At 43.0% G+C, this 18223-nt stretch overlaps 1 protein-coding gene across 3 annotated transcripts in view; it reads right to left on the bottom strand.

Annotated features, from left to right (window-relative positions):
- Positions 1-245: 245 nt before the first annotated feature.
- The window catches only part of COA1 (cytochrome c oxidase assembly factor 1), a 44503-nt gene continuing 26525 nt past the window's right edge, over positions 246-18223 (bottom strand). The window contains exons 2-7 of one of the 3 annotated variants that reach the window (XM_019630842.1): positions 16306-16506; positions 12725-12824; positions 10312-10460; positions 3715-3791; positions 1367-1468; positions 246-1059 (exon numbers count right to left, since the gene is read on the bottom strand). In XM_019630842.1, the coding sequence (XP_019486387.1) occupies positions 1369-1468; positions 3715-3791; positions 10312-10460; positions 12725-12809 (411 nt within the window). In that variant the 5' untranslated portion in view covers positions 12810-12824; positions 16306-16506 and the 3' untranslated portion in view covers positions 246-1059; positions 1367-1368. The remainder of the gene's footprint in view (positions 1060-1366; positions 1469-3714; positions 3792-10311; positions 10461-12724; positions 12825-16305; positions 16507-18223) is intronic. The other 2 variants (XM_019630841.1, XM_019630843.1) reach the window with 2 other exon arrangements.

Genomic DNA, 18223 nt, shown 5'->3' with positions numbered 1-18223 from the left:
GCCTCTCAATTCAAATTCTATACAAACAAAAACTGTCACTTGCTTTTACTTCAGAACAGAAGGCCCACCCAGTGTCTGGTTTTCTATGATTTGGCCACAGCAACAAATAAATAAACGAACAACCCCCTCCCCACCAAGAAACCTATCAAACACTGAAATGAACTGATGTGAAGCAATACAGAAATTGACATATACACGAGAATAGTATGCAATTGTTAAAGAATAAAGCAGCGCAAAACTGTGTGTACAGTGTTCTACCATTTATTTGTAAAGATTCTATAAATTGTAATATTTATCAATAAACACTAGCAAAAGTGCTCTCAGGGAAGGAGACTTTTCACTGCATAATCTATTCAAAGAACATATTTTTAAAGAAACAAACTCCAGAATAAAAATAATTTCCAATGAGTAAACTTAGTTTTTTTTCTGAGAGGCTTCTCTCTAATGGATATTAAGAATGTGGGAAAAGAGCTCATGAATGTCTTTTATTGTGGGCAATTATAATTGCAGTAAGCCTGTAATACTAATAGGGTTAAATTGGCCTTTGCAAAGCAAAGGTATCCGATTTCTGGTTTTTGTAAATTTTGGTGCTCAGAGGCAAGGAAGATCTTTGGCTTCATACTACAGTAGTTTTATAATGCTAAGAAAACCCTAAAGGTAGGGTTCTCTGAAATGTGGTTAAGTTGTATGGAAAGCAACAACTTAACCTAGAAGGATTAGGAACCTGTTAGCTTAAACTAACTATTTTATGTTTTTTTTACATGTGCTTATGTACACATACACCTTTTTTTAAATTTTCAAATGTTTGGAGTAAAGCAGTTATTTTGCAAATCTTCAACAGGGCAGACAACTGGTGACTAAAACAGAAATAAGAAAATAGAACAACAAAGCAAAAAAAAAATCCAAAATAAGACTGTCCACAAGCTACTTAACAATATGAATTCTTGAATGACTAAAACAAAAGACTCTTCTTCAGCATTCTAATGTTGACAATTAAAAACCTCTTTAGTAAACCTCGGCCTTCTCTTTGATGGAGCTGAAAAATATGGGGAGCATGTGCTGAGAGGAAAAGAAAAGAAAGAGATGGCATCAGCAAAAATCAAGATATTTTATTAATACTGATTACTTTTATTCTGTGCTTTTGTACAGAGAATTGTCAAATAATTATAAACTTATAGTAAATGTTTATTTTTAATTAAATAAAACCTCAATAGTGTTCACTGTCAAATTAGAATTATACCAAAGTTGCCATATGGCAGCACATACAATCATCCCCCTGGTGGCTGGAAAACAGGCTTAAAGCCATGGAGGGTACATGGTGATGAGGGAAGGCCATGCTTGGAGAAAGCTGGGGTTTTTAAATCACCTTCACTCCTTTTTAACTTCATCACCATTCTCTCCACTGTGCTTGAACACAGGAATCTGCTGACCATCCTTGAGCTCTAAGAAGACCTCATCAAGGTGCCACCTGATAGAAACCAAAAGTATAGTCTCTAATTAAAGGAACACTGAGTCAAAAGATATTGTCAAAAAGGGGAAAAAAAAGCAGTTGTTTGGAACAATGCCTTAAATATTTTTAAACACTATTTTATGTTAGAACTATATTAACATGACATTTTAACATTTTATTATAAGCTCTCATTACTTAACCAGCATCATTGTCAAGGTAAGTTTAACAATCAATAACGATGGGCGAATTGAAGGGGTGTATGGAGCCGGAGGCTTGCAGTAAGGGTTAAGCCTGAGAGCTGGAGGTTTATAGTGAGGGTTAAGCCTGAAAGCTGGCAGGTTGACAGGCTCTCAGGCCCAGGTAAGCAGCGTGAGAAGGTTGGCCGCTGAGGAGAAAACAGCCAATGGTCTTGAAAGCTACAGAGTGGAATGCCATCCTATTAACAGTTTATGCTCGTTATGTTTCGCTTTAACCCTGGGAAGATGGCTTCCCTACACCTTATGGAAAGCCCCGGGGAAGGTGTTCCCTGGGAGGAGGGGACTATTCCCTCAAGTTCCCCAAACCCCCCTACCTAAGGAAAGTTACTTTTGCTATAAAAGCTGTGTATAAACAATAAATGGAGCCACTCTCTGCTATCAGCACTGGGTGGAACTCCTGTCCCCAGCTTTCGTCTCTAGTCTCTTTCTTTTCCAGTCTCCCACCCAATCCTCTCAGGTACCCTCTTGGTAGACTCCTGGCTGACGAGTCAGGAGTGCTCGTTTGGTGCACGGGTCGCATCAAAGGGGCATCAAGGAAAGAGAAGGAGCAGCTTATTCCCCATTTCCTAATTCACATGGGCCTTCAATTCTTGGCTGGACCCTGGCCAGCTCCTCCACTAATCCAAGGTTTTGGAGTCAACGAGCCCTGGGAGAACCTAGTAGGGGCTGCCTATGCCTAAGGACTGCCTGCTCTTTTTGTCCTGGGGAATTAAAACACATCCTGGCTAAATAGCAAACATCTCTGAGAGAAGCTTCCTGTGGAGGAAATGAGTGAAGAATGTATTGAATAATTCTGGAACAGGAATTTATCCCTTTATTTATTTGTAACGATTGAGGCAGTAGTGTTAGAAGCTGTATCAAATTATAGTAGACTTACACTATAACTGTCAAGTTCTTCAAATTCAGCAGTGTTAGGAATGGACAATTCCATAGATTGCATTGGATAAAATGTCTGGACAAAGCTAAGAGCCAAAGAACTGGCTTGCTGCCCAGGCCATAAAACTTTTCTAGCTTTGAAAAACTAATTCATATTACCACAATCATATAACTACAAGTAAAAATGGGAATCAGGATTGCCTGTCTGAAGGTTCTCCTCTTGTTACCCCATCCCACCCACTTTCCCATACCTTTTTAAAAAGGTTTTTATTAAAAATATAGCTAGCATAAATATTCTATTATTTCAGGTGTACACTACAGTTATTCAACATTTATATACCTAAAGAAATGATCACTATAAGTCAGCAACCATCTGACACCATACCATGCTAGCACAATATTATTGACTATATTACCGATGCTGTACATTACATCCTCATGCCTTATTTGTTTTATACCTGGAAATTTGGAGCTCTTATTTCCCTTCACCTTTCCTACCCTTTTTAAATTTTTCAATTACACTTGATATTCAATATTATTTTATATTAACTTCAGATATACAGCATAGTGGTTAGACATTTATATAATTTAAGAGATCCCCCTGACTAGTCTAGTACCCACCTGGCACTATACATAGATTTTACCATATCATTTACTATATTCCTTATGCTATACTTTATATCCCCATGACTGTTTTGTAACTACCAATTTGTACTTCATAATCCCTTTACCTTTTTAACCCTGTCCCCCAAATCCCCTCCCAGCTATCACCCCAATAAATCTAGTACAGCACAGTTATTACAATATTATTGACTATATTCCTTATGCTATATCCTACATCGCCATGACTACTTTGTAACCAATCTGTACTTCTTAATCCCTTCCCCTTTTTTCACCCACCCCCAACCCCCCTTCCATCTGGTAACCATCAAAATGTTCTCTATACCTGTGAGACTGTTTCTGTTTTGTTTATTTACTTTGTGCTTTAGGTGCCACATAAAAGCGAAATCACATTGTTTCTGTCTTTCTCTGATTGACATACTCCACTCAGCACAGTACCCTCTAGGTCCATCCATCCATGCAGCTTCAGATGGCAAGAACCCATTCCCTTCAATGACTGAGCCATAATACCTCTTAAAGGGGGAATCTCTGGAAGAGCTGACATAAAGATGGCCCTCTGACTTGGATCCAGAGACAGGAATCTTCAACTGGTGGTATAAAAAGAGAGGTATAACTGAATATGTTGCTGTCCTTTCAAGAGATGACAAAACAATGCTTTCTAGAGCTAACCTTATAAAATCAAGTGATTATCCACAGAATTTAGTTGTTTCCTAACTTAAGCCTACCTGGAGAATTCACCTACTTTTCTATCTGGCTTCCTCCAAATATCCTGCCTCTTTTTGAATGGGTTGGTTGAGGCCAAGGGCCATCCTCTTACTTTGCAAGGAGACCATATGTGCCAGACAAAATGCTCTGAATCTTTGCAATGATTTAAAAATCCACAGTTAAGAAAGAACAAACTACTGATACATGCAGCAACATAGATGAATATCAAAAACATGTTTACTGAAAGAGACTTAGAGTATATAATGCATGATTCCATGTTCCAGAGCAGGCTTACTTCACTGAAAAAAAAATCAAGAAAAATGATTGCCTCTGGTGGGGCTGGGGGATGTGAGAGGGGGTGAACTGGGAAAAGCATAAGGAAACTGTTGGGTGATGGGAACAGTCTACATTTAGATAGGAGCTTGAGGTGTATGTATTTGTTAAAATTTATTAAATAGGACACCTAGATTCTTACCTTTCACAGAATGTAAATTTTACCTCAAAAAAAGGAACTAAAACAAATATTAAACTCTAGTTAATTATATACATGCTTATGTGTTTAAATGTGAAGTGTACAGGTGTTTGAAAATAATGTGTTCATGGACAAATAAAGATATGGCTAGAAGAACAGTATGGGGTAAAGCAAACAGAACAAAATATTAATTGTAGGATCCAGGTAGCAGTAATATGGGTTCCACAGCACACAGTATTTTATTTTTTTCTGTAAGTTTGAAACTTTTCATAATACGAGGTGTAATCAAACAATATGGTGAATGTTTTAAAAAAATTATTACAGTAAAAGACACATTGCCATTAATCCTTCTCAAAATACTCCCCCTTTCTTTGAACACACTTATCCCTGTTCTTGCCACTTTCTGAAGCAGTTCTGGAAGTCCTCTTTTGTGAATGTCTTTAGTTGTGCTGTCGTGGCTGCCTCAATGTCCTGAATTGATTCAAAATGTCTACCTCTAATGATCATTTTGACTTTGACTTTCAGGAAGAGCCAAAAGTCGCACGGTGCCAGATCCAATGAATACGGTGGATGATGACACACCATAATGTTTTTTTTTTTTAGGTTGGCGCACAAGTAATTGCGGTTTGGAACCGTGAATTTTAAATCATCATAACTAGGCTCAAACACATCTTTTTTTTTTTAAGATTTTTATTGGGGAATCGGGGGAAGGGGAACAGACAAGTTGCTGTCCTTTTGTTCTTCAGTCTAGTTGTGGAGGATGTCGCTTCACTGGCCCAAGTTGGCACCATCATTGCNAAGGGGAACAGACAAGTTGCTGTCCTTTTGTTCTTCAGTCTAGTTGTGGAGGATGTCGCTTCACTGGCCCAAGTTGGCACCATCATTGCGCTCTTTCCAGGCGAGGCAGATCAGTCGCCGGCTTTTGGACAACCGCTCTTGGCGGCATGAGGGCCGCTCACGCTGGCTGCTGGCTACACACAGTAGCCCATGGCAATCTACTGCAGCAGGGGCTGTTGCTTATGCTGTCGCCAGCGACTCAAGGCAGCCTACCTCCAGGTTGAGCTGTTGTTCAGCATCTTAGCTGTAGAGGGCAGTGTCACTGGCCCTCATATGTGGGATCTGAACCAGGGCCCTCTGGTGTACCAAGCCAGCTCTTAACCAACGCGCCACTTGGCCGGCCCTCAAACACATCTTTATTAATCAAAATAGAAACCATTACAATCAACACATTTTTGCCAATGAGAAATAAATTTGTTTATTCCTATAGCATAAAAATCCATCCTTTGGAATTTCAGAAACTCTTGGAAAGCATTTTCTGCATCCTGCTGGTTGTGGAAGTGTTTTCCCTGCAAAAAGTTGTCGAGATGCTTGAAGAAGTGTTAGTTGGTTGGTGAGAGGTCAGGTGAATATGGTGGATGAGGCAAAACTTCATAGCCCAATTTGTTCAACTTTTAAAGTGTTGGTTGTGCAATGTGCAATAGGGCACTGGCGTGGAGAAAAATTGGGCCATTTCTGTTGACCAATGCCAACTGCAAGTGTTCCAGGTTTCGGTGCATCTCACGGATTTTCTGAGCATACTTCTCAGATGTAATGGTTTTGCCGGGATTCAGAAAGCTGTAGTGGATCAGACCAACAGCAAACCACCACACAGTGACCATGACCTTTTTTTGTGAAAGTTTGGCTTTGGGAAGTACTTTGGAGCTTCTTCTCGGTCCAATCACTGAGCTGGTCGTCACCTGTTGTCGCATACAATCCAATTTTCATCGCATGTCACAATTTGATCGAAAAAATGGTTAATTGTTGTGTAGAATAAGAGAAAACGACACTTCAAAATGACTATTTTTTGATATGCGGTCAGCTCATGAGGCAACCACTTACCAAACTTTTCACCTTTCCAATTTGCTTCAAATGCCGAATGGTCAATGGTCTTCAGCAACTTTTCCTGTAGTTTTAAGAGGATCAGCTTCAATGATTGCTCTCAATTGGTCATTGTCAACTTCTGATGGCCAGCCACTACACTCCTCATCTTCAAGGCTCTTGTCTCCTTTGCAAAACTTCGTGAACCACAACTGCACTGTACATTTGTTAGCAGTTTCTGGGCCAAATGCGTTGATGTTTTGAGTTGTCTCTGCTGCTTTACGACCCATTTTGAACTTGCAAAAGAAAATCACTCGAATTTGCTTTTTGCCTAACATCATTTCCCTAGTCTAAAATACACATAAACAGCAAGAAATGTCATTAGCAAAAAAACATAAACCAGGAAATGTACATTAAAATGATGTATAACATAACCACATTTATTTAAGAATGTATTCCAATATCAAAGGCAAATTTCAACAATGCAAAAACTGTAGCTACGTTTGCACCAACCTAATATTTGACAGAAATTGCCGTACCAGAAGCAATGTATGCCACGGTGCATTGTCATGATGGAGAATGATTTATGGCACACTTTAAAACATACCTTCTCTCAACCGTAGTTCACACCCGACTGACTGCACCGAGCAAGTTGAAACTTGTCACACACTGTTACTAGGGTTTGACATGCCATTTCCCGTATTGAAGATCCCTGCCTTTCCATTGGACAGCACTCGGCAGCAGCATTCACTGTATTTTTTTTTTATCAGAATGAAAGACTCTATGTCACACATTACTTCTGGTATGACAATTTCTGTCAAATAAAAACATTCCGGTGTGTCCTCATCCACCTTATTCACTGGATCTGGCACCGTGTGACTTCTGGCTCTTCCCCAAAGTGAAAATGATTCAGGACATTAAAGCAGCCACGACAGCACAACTAAACACACTCATGAAAGAAGACTTTCAGAACTGCTTCAGGAAGTGGCAAGAACGATGGGATATGTGTGTTCGAAGCAAGGGGGAGTATTTTGAGGGGAACTAATGTTAATGTGTCTTTTACTCTAATAATCTTTTTTATTTAAACATTCACCATATTTTTTTAGCACACCTTGTAAAACAGAAAAAAAGGACAAAAAAAGAAAAAGTCCACTGTTTAAAGGGGTAACTATTACCAGCAAACAAGTGCATACTTTGACATGGGCTACAAAGAACAGGACTTAAGGAAAATATGTGAACACTCCCCTGAGACAGGCAAGGAGTTCTTGGTTGGTTATTTGTCACCAGTCCCCACAGGCTGGGCTCACACCACAGAGGTGGTGCTGCCTGGATGCTGCCATACCCTGAGCCTAGGGAATCAGCCTCAGAACCTCAGATTGAGCTGGCAGGTGTTTGCTAATGCTTCTATTTAGAAAAATATTGAATGCAATATTTTTGGTTTCTCAGTGAAAACTAAAGACTGTGTGAGACTTGTGAAGGGAACACAATGTGGTACCAAGGAAGCCCGTCACAAGGCACCTCCCAAGGTGTTGGGAAAAGATACTTTCCTGGGCTAAGAGATGGTGTATCTCATCCACTCCAAATTATCACCAAGAGAAAGAACTACTTTGGTACACACACACATTTATATTTTCCAAAATTATCTCTTTCATTTATTTAAACCACTTTAAAAAAGACACAGGCTTTGGGATGGTGGCTTCATATGTGGACAAGCAGTCACCTAGTCACACTAAAGCAATTCTTCAGGGTTTTACTTTTGGAATCAAGCTACAGCTCTTCTCAAGGGATTATAAAATTAGGCAACAGAACACACATTGTGCATCTCTGCATGCAAAACAGAAAACAAAAAACCAAGAAAAGGGCAGAAGAAATAACTAGGATTTTGAAGAACAGCGAACACAGAGGAATCAGTGTACTAACTTTGGGGCAGCTGTGCCTGTGTGGGTGTTTGAAGCACTTTATAGACTGGGTTCTTCATTGCCCAGAGCTTGCCAAAGGGTAAAGCAAGAGTGTCTGGCATACCAGAGTGTTGGTATGTAGTGTCTATTTCACATGTACACGTAGGAAACAATTGTTCAGTATGACAACTACCTCATGAACAATGAAACTTCTTACCTATAGACAAAATAAAGGAACTACAAATAGGGACCCTGGGATAAGATGGTCTGTGTTGTATGCGGCATCCTTATAAACTGCTGATTGTCAGGGAGGTGAATAGCCCTGACAGGATGGCAAGCATACCTCACAAACCGGAGAAGCAAAGGCCGGGGGTGCAGGTGGCTCTGCGGCTGCCTGCACTCCTGTCACTGTAGGGTCACAGTATTTGGCAGCAGCAGAGGCCAGTCCATAGCACCACAGCCAACACCATCATGGTGCTCCCCAGGGCCCTGGGCTGCAGAGAAGCCCTCTCAGAAGCAGCTGGCATGTGCTAGACAAGGCCAAAGTGAAGGCTGGGCCTACCCAGAGGAGGTTCCACACTAACAGCAGCATGGTGTCAGCCACTCACTGGGTCCTGGATCAGGGAGCTGATGCTGCATCAAGCTGCCCTCAGCAATGTGCCTGAGGCTTCCTAAGAACCGAAGCCAGGCCCTGTGCTCCGTGCTGGGGGATACTGTGAACAGCCAGACCCAATCCCTGGCCTTTCCGAGTCCTTGTGCTTGTGGGGATCTGGCTAGGTGACCAGAGATGGGGAAGCATAGAGGAGCCACACCACATGGTATGAGGGATTTGGTGACAATGGAAATAAGGCCATCTGGCAGAATGGGCACTCCATCAAGTCCACCCCCTCCCCTTTTCTCCTCTGGGTTTTCTCTCACTTGGCATCACCGTCTCCACTTAACTCAGGATGCACATTAGAGCATTAGCTCTGACCCACCCCTCTCCTACCATAATGCTGTTTCAAGTCCTATCAACTGGCCACAATAGCTTTCATATCCACATTTCCTTTTTCTAGGCCACAGCTCTGGTTCACACTCTCACCACTGTATACCTGTGTGGATACACTGTTCTCCTAAGGGCTTCTAGACCCTGGGTATTCCCAATCTGAATGAATTTACCTTCTTTTAAAATCAGATCAAAGATTTTTATCAGAATACTTGAGCATGAATTGCTTTTGCAGTTAGAAAAGAAAAAACAATAAAACTATTTCCATGAAAAATAGTAACAATAACAATAAACAAACTAGGTCAGATCATCTCACTCTTACCCTCAAAATAATCCAGGGCTTCTGCTGGCCAGAATCAAGTGCGTACACCTCATGATGAGGTTGCCTCAGCCTGTCCTACCTGACCACGACCTCCCTTGGAAGCCTAAACCTGCAGAGGTCACACTGGCAGGGAGCAGTGAGCTGCCTTCCTATGTACCCTGTTTCTCAGTCTGTCACTCCTTTTCTTCACAACAATTTCCCAGCCCACTAACCACTCTGCTAGGCCTCTACTACAATATTTACTTCACCTTGTCTCATTCTGGAGTTTTACACTATAAACTCCCTGAAAGCCTTCTGTATCTCTGTATCCCCCATACAGCTTAGAATCATTGCTCTAACTCAGATGTATTCAACACATACTTGTTAAGCAGAAGAAAAAATACATTTTATATTCATGTGAGTTTTATCAGCTGAAGTATAAAAGAAGATAAGACACAGCTGAAAAATAGACTGGCATTCCACACAATCAATTGTAAATAAATAAGCTTCAAAACTAAAATTTAAAGAGCTGTTTACATTTGAATGAGAGTTAACTGGCTTTAGATATATTTCAAGTTGAAAATTGAAGTCAGTAGTGGCAAACTACCACTGGTCATTTCTCTATCAGTTCAAGATGGAGACTTGAGCACAAATGCTATATTCCCTGCCACATCAATTCTCCAGAAAGGAAGAAAAATATATGAAAATCAATTAATCCATAGGTTTTTTCAAAAGGTCCTAAGTAATTCCTACTAGCAGTTTTATATAGTGGGTTTTCCCATCCCAAACTCTTACTCCAGCTTCCCCCAAAACATTCTACCGATTATGGCAGCCCCTCCCCACCGCTGCACTAGGCACCGGCCTGCAGTTCGCTGGGGGAGCACATTACCTGGGCATCAGCAATGTCCACAAAGTTGTACTTGTCAGTGAGTTGGAGATAGTGAATGTTGAGAGGGGTGCCCAGAGCTTCCAGGGCCTCTGGGCGGCTATGCAGCTGTTCCAAAGCCAACTGGTAATAGGAACCCCTGGAAAAAGTTTCTAAGTGGAAAAGGTAGTTGTTACAGTTTTTTCTTTATTGAGCTTGGTCAGGTAGACTCTCTGTAGAAAGTTAAATGACACAATTCATGTACAGCATGGAAACAGATACAAATGTGAAATTTATAGATAGAGAATTAGGGACTATCTACTCTAAACTGTCCATTGTTAGAGACTCCAAACCAAAGTCTACAAAGTCAGGATCTGTGGGGATGTGGCAGATGACCTTGGGCAAAGTACTTGACCTTGCTGTGCCTCAATTTCTTCATCTCTCATTTCCTCACCTCATTTCTTCATTTAAGGGGTTTGATCAGATGTTCTCTAATGTTCCTTTTGGTTCTAAAGTCCTAGGATACCATAATTTACTCAAAGTGACACAGCTAGTTCAAGGCAGAGCTGGGGCCAGAATCTATGACTGGGCTTCTAAACATTATTTCTTCCACTAAGATGAAGGTCCTGATAAACCAGCATAAAATAGACAGATCACAATATCAACAACAACAAAACCCTCAGGTCAAGAAATAGGACATGAAAATGCTAATTTTTCAAGTTACAGATTTAACTAGTATTTCATATAGATCAGCGGTTCTCAACCTGTGGGTCACGACCCCTTTGGGGGTCAAATGACCTTTTCACAGGGGTCGCCTAAGACCATTGGAAAACAAAAAGATATTTACATTACGATTCATAACAGTAGCAAAATTACAGTTACAGAGTAGCAACGAAAATAATTTTATGGTGGGGGTCACCACAACATGAGGAACTGTATTAAGGGGTCGCAGCATTAGGAAGGTTGAGAACCGCTGATATAGATAACGCTTATAAACTGCTCTGTCTCAGGTACCCTTGTTGGCCCAATGTCTACTAGGAACTCCAGGCAGCACCTCCCTGAAGGTGTAAAGTACATGCTGCCCTAGGAGACAGCAACGGTAGGCTTCCCAAGGAAGGTTTTCGGTTTGGCAACAAGAAAGCACTTCCCTCCTGTAGGCCCAACCATAGTAATGGAAGGGAAAAGCATAGTGAGCTGGAAGAGGTTAAGGAGAAGGCCCCTCCTGTGCTGCTTCCCAGGAGTGGGACTGCAGGGGGCGCTGTAGGGGTAAGCAAGGTGCCAGCCATGATAGGACAAGAAGGAACACATGCAGGTCCAGACACTTAATCTCTATTGAACGATTTACATGGCTAGACAATGTTCTCAATATCTCACAGATTGTGAGATTTATTTAATTTCACAACCTCATGCATAAGCACTAATCCCTCAACACACAGATAACAGAGGCCCAGGAAGGTGAGAGACTCCTATACAAGGCCACACAGCTAGTCAAGAGCTGGAGCTGGATTGAACCAGTTGGCTGCAGAGCCCGGCTCAGCTGTGGCTATCAGCTAACTACAGCCTCCTAAGGGAGAAGGCCATTAGCCCCTGTAATATGCACCTATTCCTGTCTGTCCTGCCTCTCTCTCTTTGGCAGAAGGAAGAGGAGGCTGAGTTATTCTAGTCTGAATTACCCCTGGAACCTCTGAGCCAACTGAAAGAAGTAGGGAAGAATTGGGGGAGAGGATACTGTGCTGTTTGCCTGTCTGCTGGTGATTCTAACATCCCCACAGGAAGTGAAAATGCTGCAATCAGGGTGAGAAGCCAAGCTGGGAGGGCATACAGGAGCTTCAGAGAAAGTCCTAAAAAATGCTGCTACTTTGTAACCAGTAGCCATTAAATGACCTTAAATGTCTTGGCTGCTCACAATAATCGTGGCCTGTCTTTGCAAATTCAAATTTGAGTGCAGTGGGGCTGGAAGCTGCATCTGTCAAAATTTTGCCATCCTAGACCTTGCTTTAATTTTCTGCTCTCACCAGAGTCCCTTGCTCAAGGTTACCTCCTCCACTAAATCAACATTAAAGAGTGGCAGGGCAAACAGGCTGAGGACACTGAGAAATGGCCAGTTTTCCCCACCTGTGAACCCTCTGTCCTTTATATCATCTCAGAAATATTGGATCTCCTGTGTGTGTACTGGAGTGAAAGCACATCTTCATTTTTGCAAGGCTTCTTATGCAAACACACTGGAGTCCTTTTATTTGCACTGTGGCTCCTAAAAAACTGGAATTATAGGATAAGGAGGAGGCTATAGGGAATGGAAAGGTGTACTGGCCTCTAAAAACAGTGCTCTCCTCCTTTCCCTAATCTGCAGAAAGCATCTGAATTATTTCCTTCGATGGAGGAACAGGAATAGGAGAGCTATGACAAAGCCAGCCTCAGGTGGTTGCTGGGTACTTACTTTGTATGAGGTAATACACAAGGGCACAGCCCCCACTCGTCATCACACTGGTAAAAAGGACCAGTTTCCCCAGAGGTACTGGCATCCTGCTTCCTGGAGACTTAAAAACAAAAGATGGGAATTCACTGTTAGATTCAGTTTGTGCAAAGGGCCTGCCTGGATTGGGCCCCACAGGGAAAGGAGAGCTAGGGAGGAAGACAGCAAGGAGGTAAGGCCTCTGTTGTTGGCTTTCAAAATGCCAGGAGTGGATTCGAGCAGAAGCAGATGTGCCCTTCTGAGAGTGGCTCGCATCCGGGACCCAGGCTGTGGGGTGATGGGCAGAATTCAGCCTTGTGCCAAGTCCTGCTCAGCAAGAAAGCACAGCCACTTCGGGTTGTGCTGGCTAGTAAACAGGACACTTAGCCTTTTGTGGTAATACCAAGTCTGTGAGCCTTCAAAAGAGCCTGAGTGGTCACTGGCTGTTTTCTTTCATATTCGGGAAAACGTCCTACCCCCTGGATGAAGAAACTATGGTCATGACTTTCAGGCTGAATGAATAGATGGAGAGGAGCCAGCTCAGCAAATTCAGGGCACCATACCCACCTCCACCTTCACTCCTGTCCCCTGAAGGTCTGGGCTGGGCTAGGAGTGGCAGGTAGGCCTTGATGAGGCCAATGATCCTCCTTCCTGGAGGCCACTTAACCACTGCTCACACCCGCTGGCTCTTTCTAGAAAGCTCTAAAATACTAGGACACTGGCTTACATTAGGGATCACAGTTCCAATGCCCACTGGGCTAGAAGTGTCACCTAAATGATAGCAGACACTGAAAGGTGAGGAACACATGGCCCAGTCAAGGGGCAGCTTCAGCTCCGCTCCAGCTGGCTGTGGCCAAGGGAGCAAAGTCTGAGGGTTCTTCCAATTGTTCAAGAGGTCTTTGGGCCGGCCGAGTGGCACATTGGTTAAGAGCTGGCTCGGGATGCCAAACGGCCCCGGTTCGGATCCCACATATGAGGGCCAGTGACACTGCCCTCTACAGCTAAGATGCAAAAACAGCTCAACCTGGAGCTGGGCTGCCGTGAGTCGTCGGTGACAGCACAGGCTGCAGCCCCTGTTGCAGTGGATTGCCATGGGCTACTGTGTGTGGCTAGCAGCCAGCGTGAGCGGCCAGCAGCCACTGTGAGCAGCCATCCAGAAGCCGGCGACTGATGTGCCTCACCCGGGAAGAGCACAATGATGGTGCCAACTTGGGCCAGTGAAGCAACGTCCCCTACAACTAGACTGAAGAACAAAAGGACAGCAACTTGTCTGTTCCCTTTCCCCTTATTCCCCAGGGTTGGTCCCATCCCCCAATTCCCCAATAAAAATCTTTTAAAAAAAAAGGGGTCTTTGATGGGAAATTGCCTGAATTATAAATTTTGACAACCAATTAAAAAACAAACCTAACATAATATATCTGCAAGTCAGATTGTTTCTGTCAGCTTTCTCCGCTGTGCTGTGACCACCCGTGCTGCATCGGGCATCCTTACCCTAAGTGAGAAAAATTCCTCTGTCTGTCTTTGCTGACATTTCTACAAAAAGAAATGAGAGTTTGAGATGGAAATTCCAGGTTTAGATAAAGGAAAAGATGATAAGTGTATATGTCCTCATTTGGACACTCAATCTTAGATTTCATGAGCTTCCTTAGAAAACAGCCTTTGATGTGATCTAATGAATGGGGTTGGAGACACTACAGTGAAGAGCTAGGATGTATAATGCTAGATCCTCCACTGGTTGCATTTGTGAGTCAAGGGAAACACATTCCATCATCTGCTTCTCTGCCTTCTGGTACAGGAAGAGTAGTAACAACTGTATACCTATTCTTTCCAAAACCTGATGGTAAATGAATCCATAAGAAGGCCTGTTGGACAAAGTTCCTCTCGTGGATGTTCTTTCTGGGAACTGATAATTAAACACACCCTTGGACAGGGCCGAAGTTGACTAGTTCTATACAGAAATAACCTTGAATCCATGTTTATGTACATAAAATGTTTTGATCAACCAAAAAATTAGGCAGAGTGAAGTTTTAGATCATCCTTGAATTATTTACTTATATACTGTTGTGTACAACTAAGAAAAGGTGGCTGAAACCCCCAGTAAATGTATTGTAATTGCTGTGAGAGTTTCAGCTGATGCTGCACAATATGCAAGAAATTTATCAAAGTTGAGTGTGAAGTCAATTAAAGTAATGTGATCTGGGAAAAGTCATTTCGTCTAATTGACAGGATACGTGTTAGGTCTCTGAATGTTAGGTCTCAGAGACTTTGACTTACGGAGCCATGTCTGCAAGAAAACAACAAAATGTCTGTTGGCCTGCACCTGCAGACAGAGCCAAACTCACGATAACAGAAAATGCCACAGAACAGCTACTGATTTATAGGCAGTCAGCATTTTCTGTTCAAACAATGCTACCCTGTAAGCACCGCCCTTATAAAACCCCCCTCACCCCCTCCTTCGGGGCTGCAGTCTCCTTTAGACGCATAGCCTGGGCTGTAGTTATCTTTGATCAGTCTGATAGACTTTCTCTCTCTCAATAAGATTTTCTTAACTTGCCTGAGAGTGCATGTTACTTTACTGGCCAACCTATCAGTAGGTAGACAGATAGAAATGAGCAGAAGGAGAAATTTAGCCCCGATTAGAAAGCCCACTGCTGCACGCAGCCCCTACTTGGGTCAAGACCCCTGGCAGCTCCCCAGCAGGAGTCCAGCTTTCACCTACCCCTGAGGGATGTGTTTATACATGCCCCTAAATCAAAAGAGTGTGTTTACTCATGCCCCTAAAACAAAGAAATGTATTGCTAAATGCCAGAGGACTAGGCACCTCAGGGGGAGAAAGAGAGATAAGAGAAGGGAGAGGGGGAGGCCATTCTACCCACAGAAATAAAAGCCCTCATGCAATGTAGGAAGAGGCTGCTTCCCTCTCTTGGGTTAGCCTGCTCCATGTCTCAGAGTGTACTCTCTTTTACTAATAAACTTCTCCCTGTCTTATTGCTGCACAAAATTCTGTCTCTTGCTTGAATTCGTTCCTTCAAGAAGATGAAGAGCTGAGGTTAAATGTCATTTCCCGGTAACACTATCATTTCCATTTTACAGATGAGTAAACTGAAGCACTGAGAGGTTAGGTAACGTGCCTGAAGTCACACAAATAAGTGTCTAAGTGGTAGAACTGGGATTCAGACGCAGGCTGTCTATCTCCAGGGTCTGTACTCTCAACCACAATGATACACTGACTTTAAGATACCCACTGATTTCAAAAATACTGAAATGTGAAAAAAAATGTCTTTGAATTACAATATATTCATAATGTTCAGTGCAAAAGGCCTTGTCAGGCATGCCTCCCCTGCCCTTTTTCCAGACAAGAGCATGGCATGTATTTGCACCTTTGTTTTTTCTTTTGCTTAGTAAATGGCTGTTGAGGGCCTGCTCTGGTCAGACAGACAGTGCTTAGGGAACTCCAATAGTTCACAGCAACCACAACTCAAGACAGGGCCATCAAGGGTAACTGTGTGGCTCAGAGGGCACACCCCTAGCAGGGTGCCACTCACAGGTGAACAGTCCAAACTCACATGTTTAGGAAGATGGTGTTCCAATAGTGGGAAGTTCGATAAAGTGTCTTGTAGAGGGCTGGATGCCTTCTTCTAATTTGCACAAAGTCATCAATGGGCACACAGCAGCCTGTTCGGCATGACCAGAGGTGTGTGCCAGGAGAGGAAGTGGTCAGCCTGGCCTGGAGGGCATCAGCAAAGGCGTAACAAAGGAAGGTGACTCTGAGCAGAGAAAGGGGCAGGAGTGGGAGAAGGGCTTCAGGTCAGCGCAAATGGCAAGACATGGCAGAATGCTACAGAGCTACTGGCGCCCCAGGAGGTGGGGTGGGGATGGCGGTGAGCTCTGCTAGGGACAGCTGTCTACCCTGAGCCGCTGCGCTCTCTGCAGGTGAGGGGATGCAGCAGGAGAACGACACAGCAAGGCCTGCTGGAGACTTTTGTTTGTTTGTTTGTTTGTTTATTTTATTCTTATTTTTGTTATTAGTTTCAGGTGTACAGAACAATGCAATAGTTACCCTTTTCACCCCTCACAAAGTAACAACCCCCTCTCCCATCCACTGCCCTCCCACCCCCAATATCATACTTATCTATTACAATTCCATTGACTCCATTCCCACACTCTACTCCACATCCCATGACTATATGTATATACAACTATAGTTAACATACAATATTATTCAACATCAGCTTCAGAAATACAGTGCGGTGGTCAGGCCTCTACACTGTCTATGAAGTGGAGACTTTTTTGACATATTAGCAAAGGCAAGAGCTGTGACCTAGGTAGTAAGAGAGTGGGTCAAAAGGGCAGTTTATTAAAATATTTAAGATAGTTCTTATTTATTTGCTAATTTGTACACCAGCTTATTCCAAAAGGGATGATGGGTTAACAAGGATACATACATTAGAAGAAAAAAAATGGATAAGGAAATGAAGACAAATGGAAAATAATTTTAAGAAAAATACAGCTGGGGTAAAGTAAGTGCACAAAATTAAACACTCATGCACTAGACATTTCTTCAAGGTGGCCACAGATCTGACACTGAGTTTCCTCTCTGCTGAGCAGAAAGGGGAGATTGAGCAGTCACAAGGGCACAGTGTCCGTGGGGTAATGTGAATCAGCAGCACAGGAGGAATACAACATTTCCTAGTAACATGAAGCCTGAGAAAGATCTCTTTCATGCATGCTTAGAAAGGGACTCTCTAAAGTGGCTGTTGTTGCAAACAACATCCCCAGTATTTTTAAGTTCACAACTTTCAAGTAACTGGTTTTTTTAATAACATCCCATAATGAAAGCCACAACCATAGTCCAAGAAAAAAACAACACACAGAATTTTATAAATGGCCAAAATAGTGGAGACTTAGTGGGAAGCTCTGATGGGCTACCCTGATTCAAAGGAAGATGGGGCAGTTATTATCCACCAGGTCTCCAGGGAGCTGCTTCATATGTCAAAGTGGGATGACAGGTTTGAGACCTGGGCTGCAAGAAAGGGAGCTCAGCCCCTACCCCTTTTTAACCAGCTTCAGTTTACCTGCCCCATTAGCTGTCTTTTGAAAAGTCTTCAGTAGCCCCCCAACCTCAACAGAAAATAAAATTCAAAAAGGCACTGCAGAGAACTAGAGAGGGATTTTTGGTTACCTCCAGGAAGGCTACATTGTAGAACTAAGCTTTTGATAAGAATTGAAATTTTGGGGCCGCCCGAGTGGCGTGACGGTTAAGAACTGGCTTGGGATGCCAGAGGGCCCCAGTTCGGATCCCACATATGAGGGCCAGTGACACTGCCCTCCACAGCTAAGATGCTGAACAACAGCTCAACCTGGAGCTGGGCTGCCGTGAGTCGCCGACGATGGCATAGGCTGCAGTTCCTGTGGCAATGGGTTGCCATGGGCTACCATGTGGGGCCAGCAGCCAGCGTGAGCGGCCAGCAGCTGCAGTGACGG

The sequence above is a fragment of the Hipposideros armiger genome, unplaced genomic scaffold (genome assembly GCF_001890085.2).
Source record: "Hipposideros armiger isolate ML-2016 unplaced genomic scaffold, ASM189008v1 scaffold_953, whole genome shotgun sequence".
Classification (NCBI taxonomy): Eukaryota; Metazoa; Chordata; class Mammalia; order Chiroptera; family Hipposideridae; genus Hipposideros; species Hipposideros armiger.
Note: the sequence above shows the minus strand (reverse complement) of the source record. Positions and strands in the feature narration are given on the sequence as shown.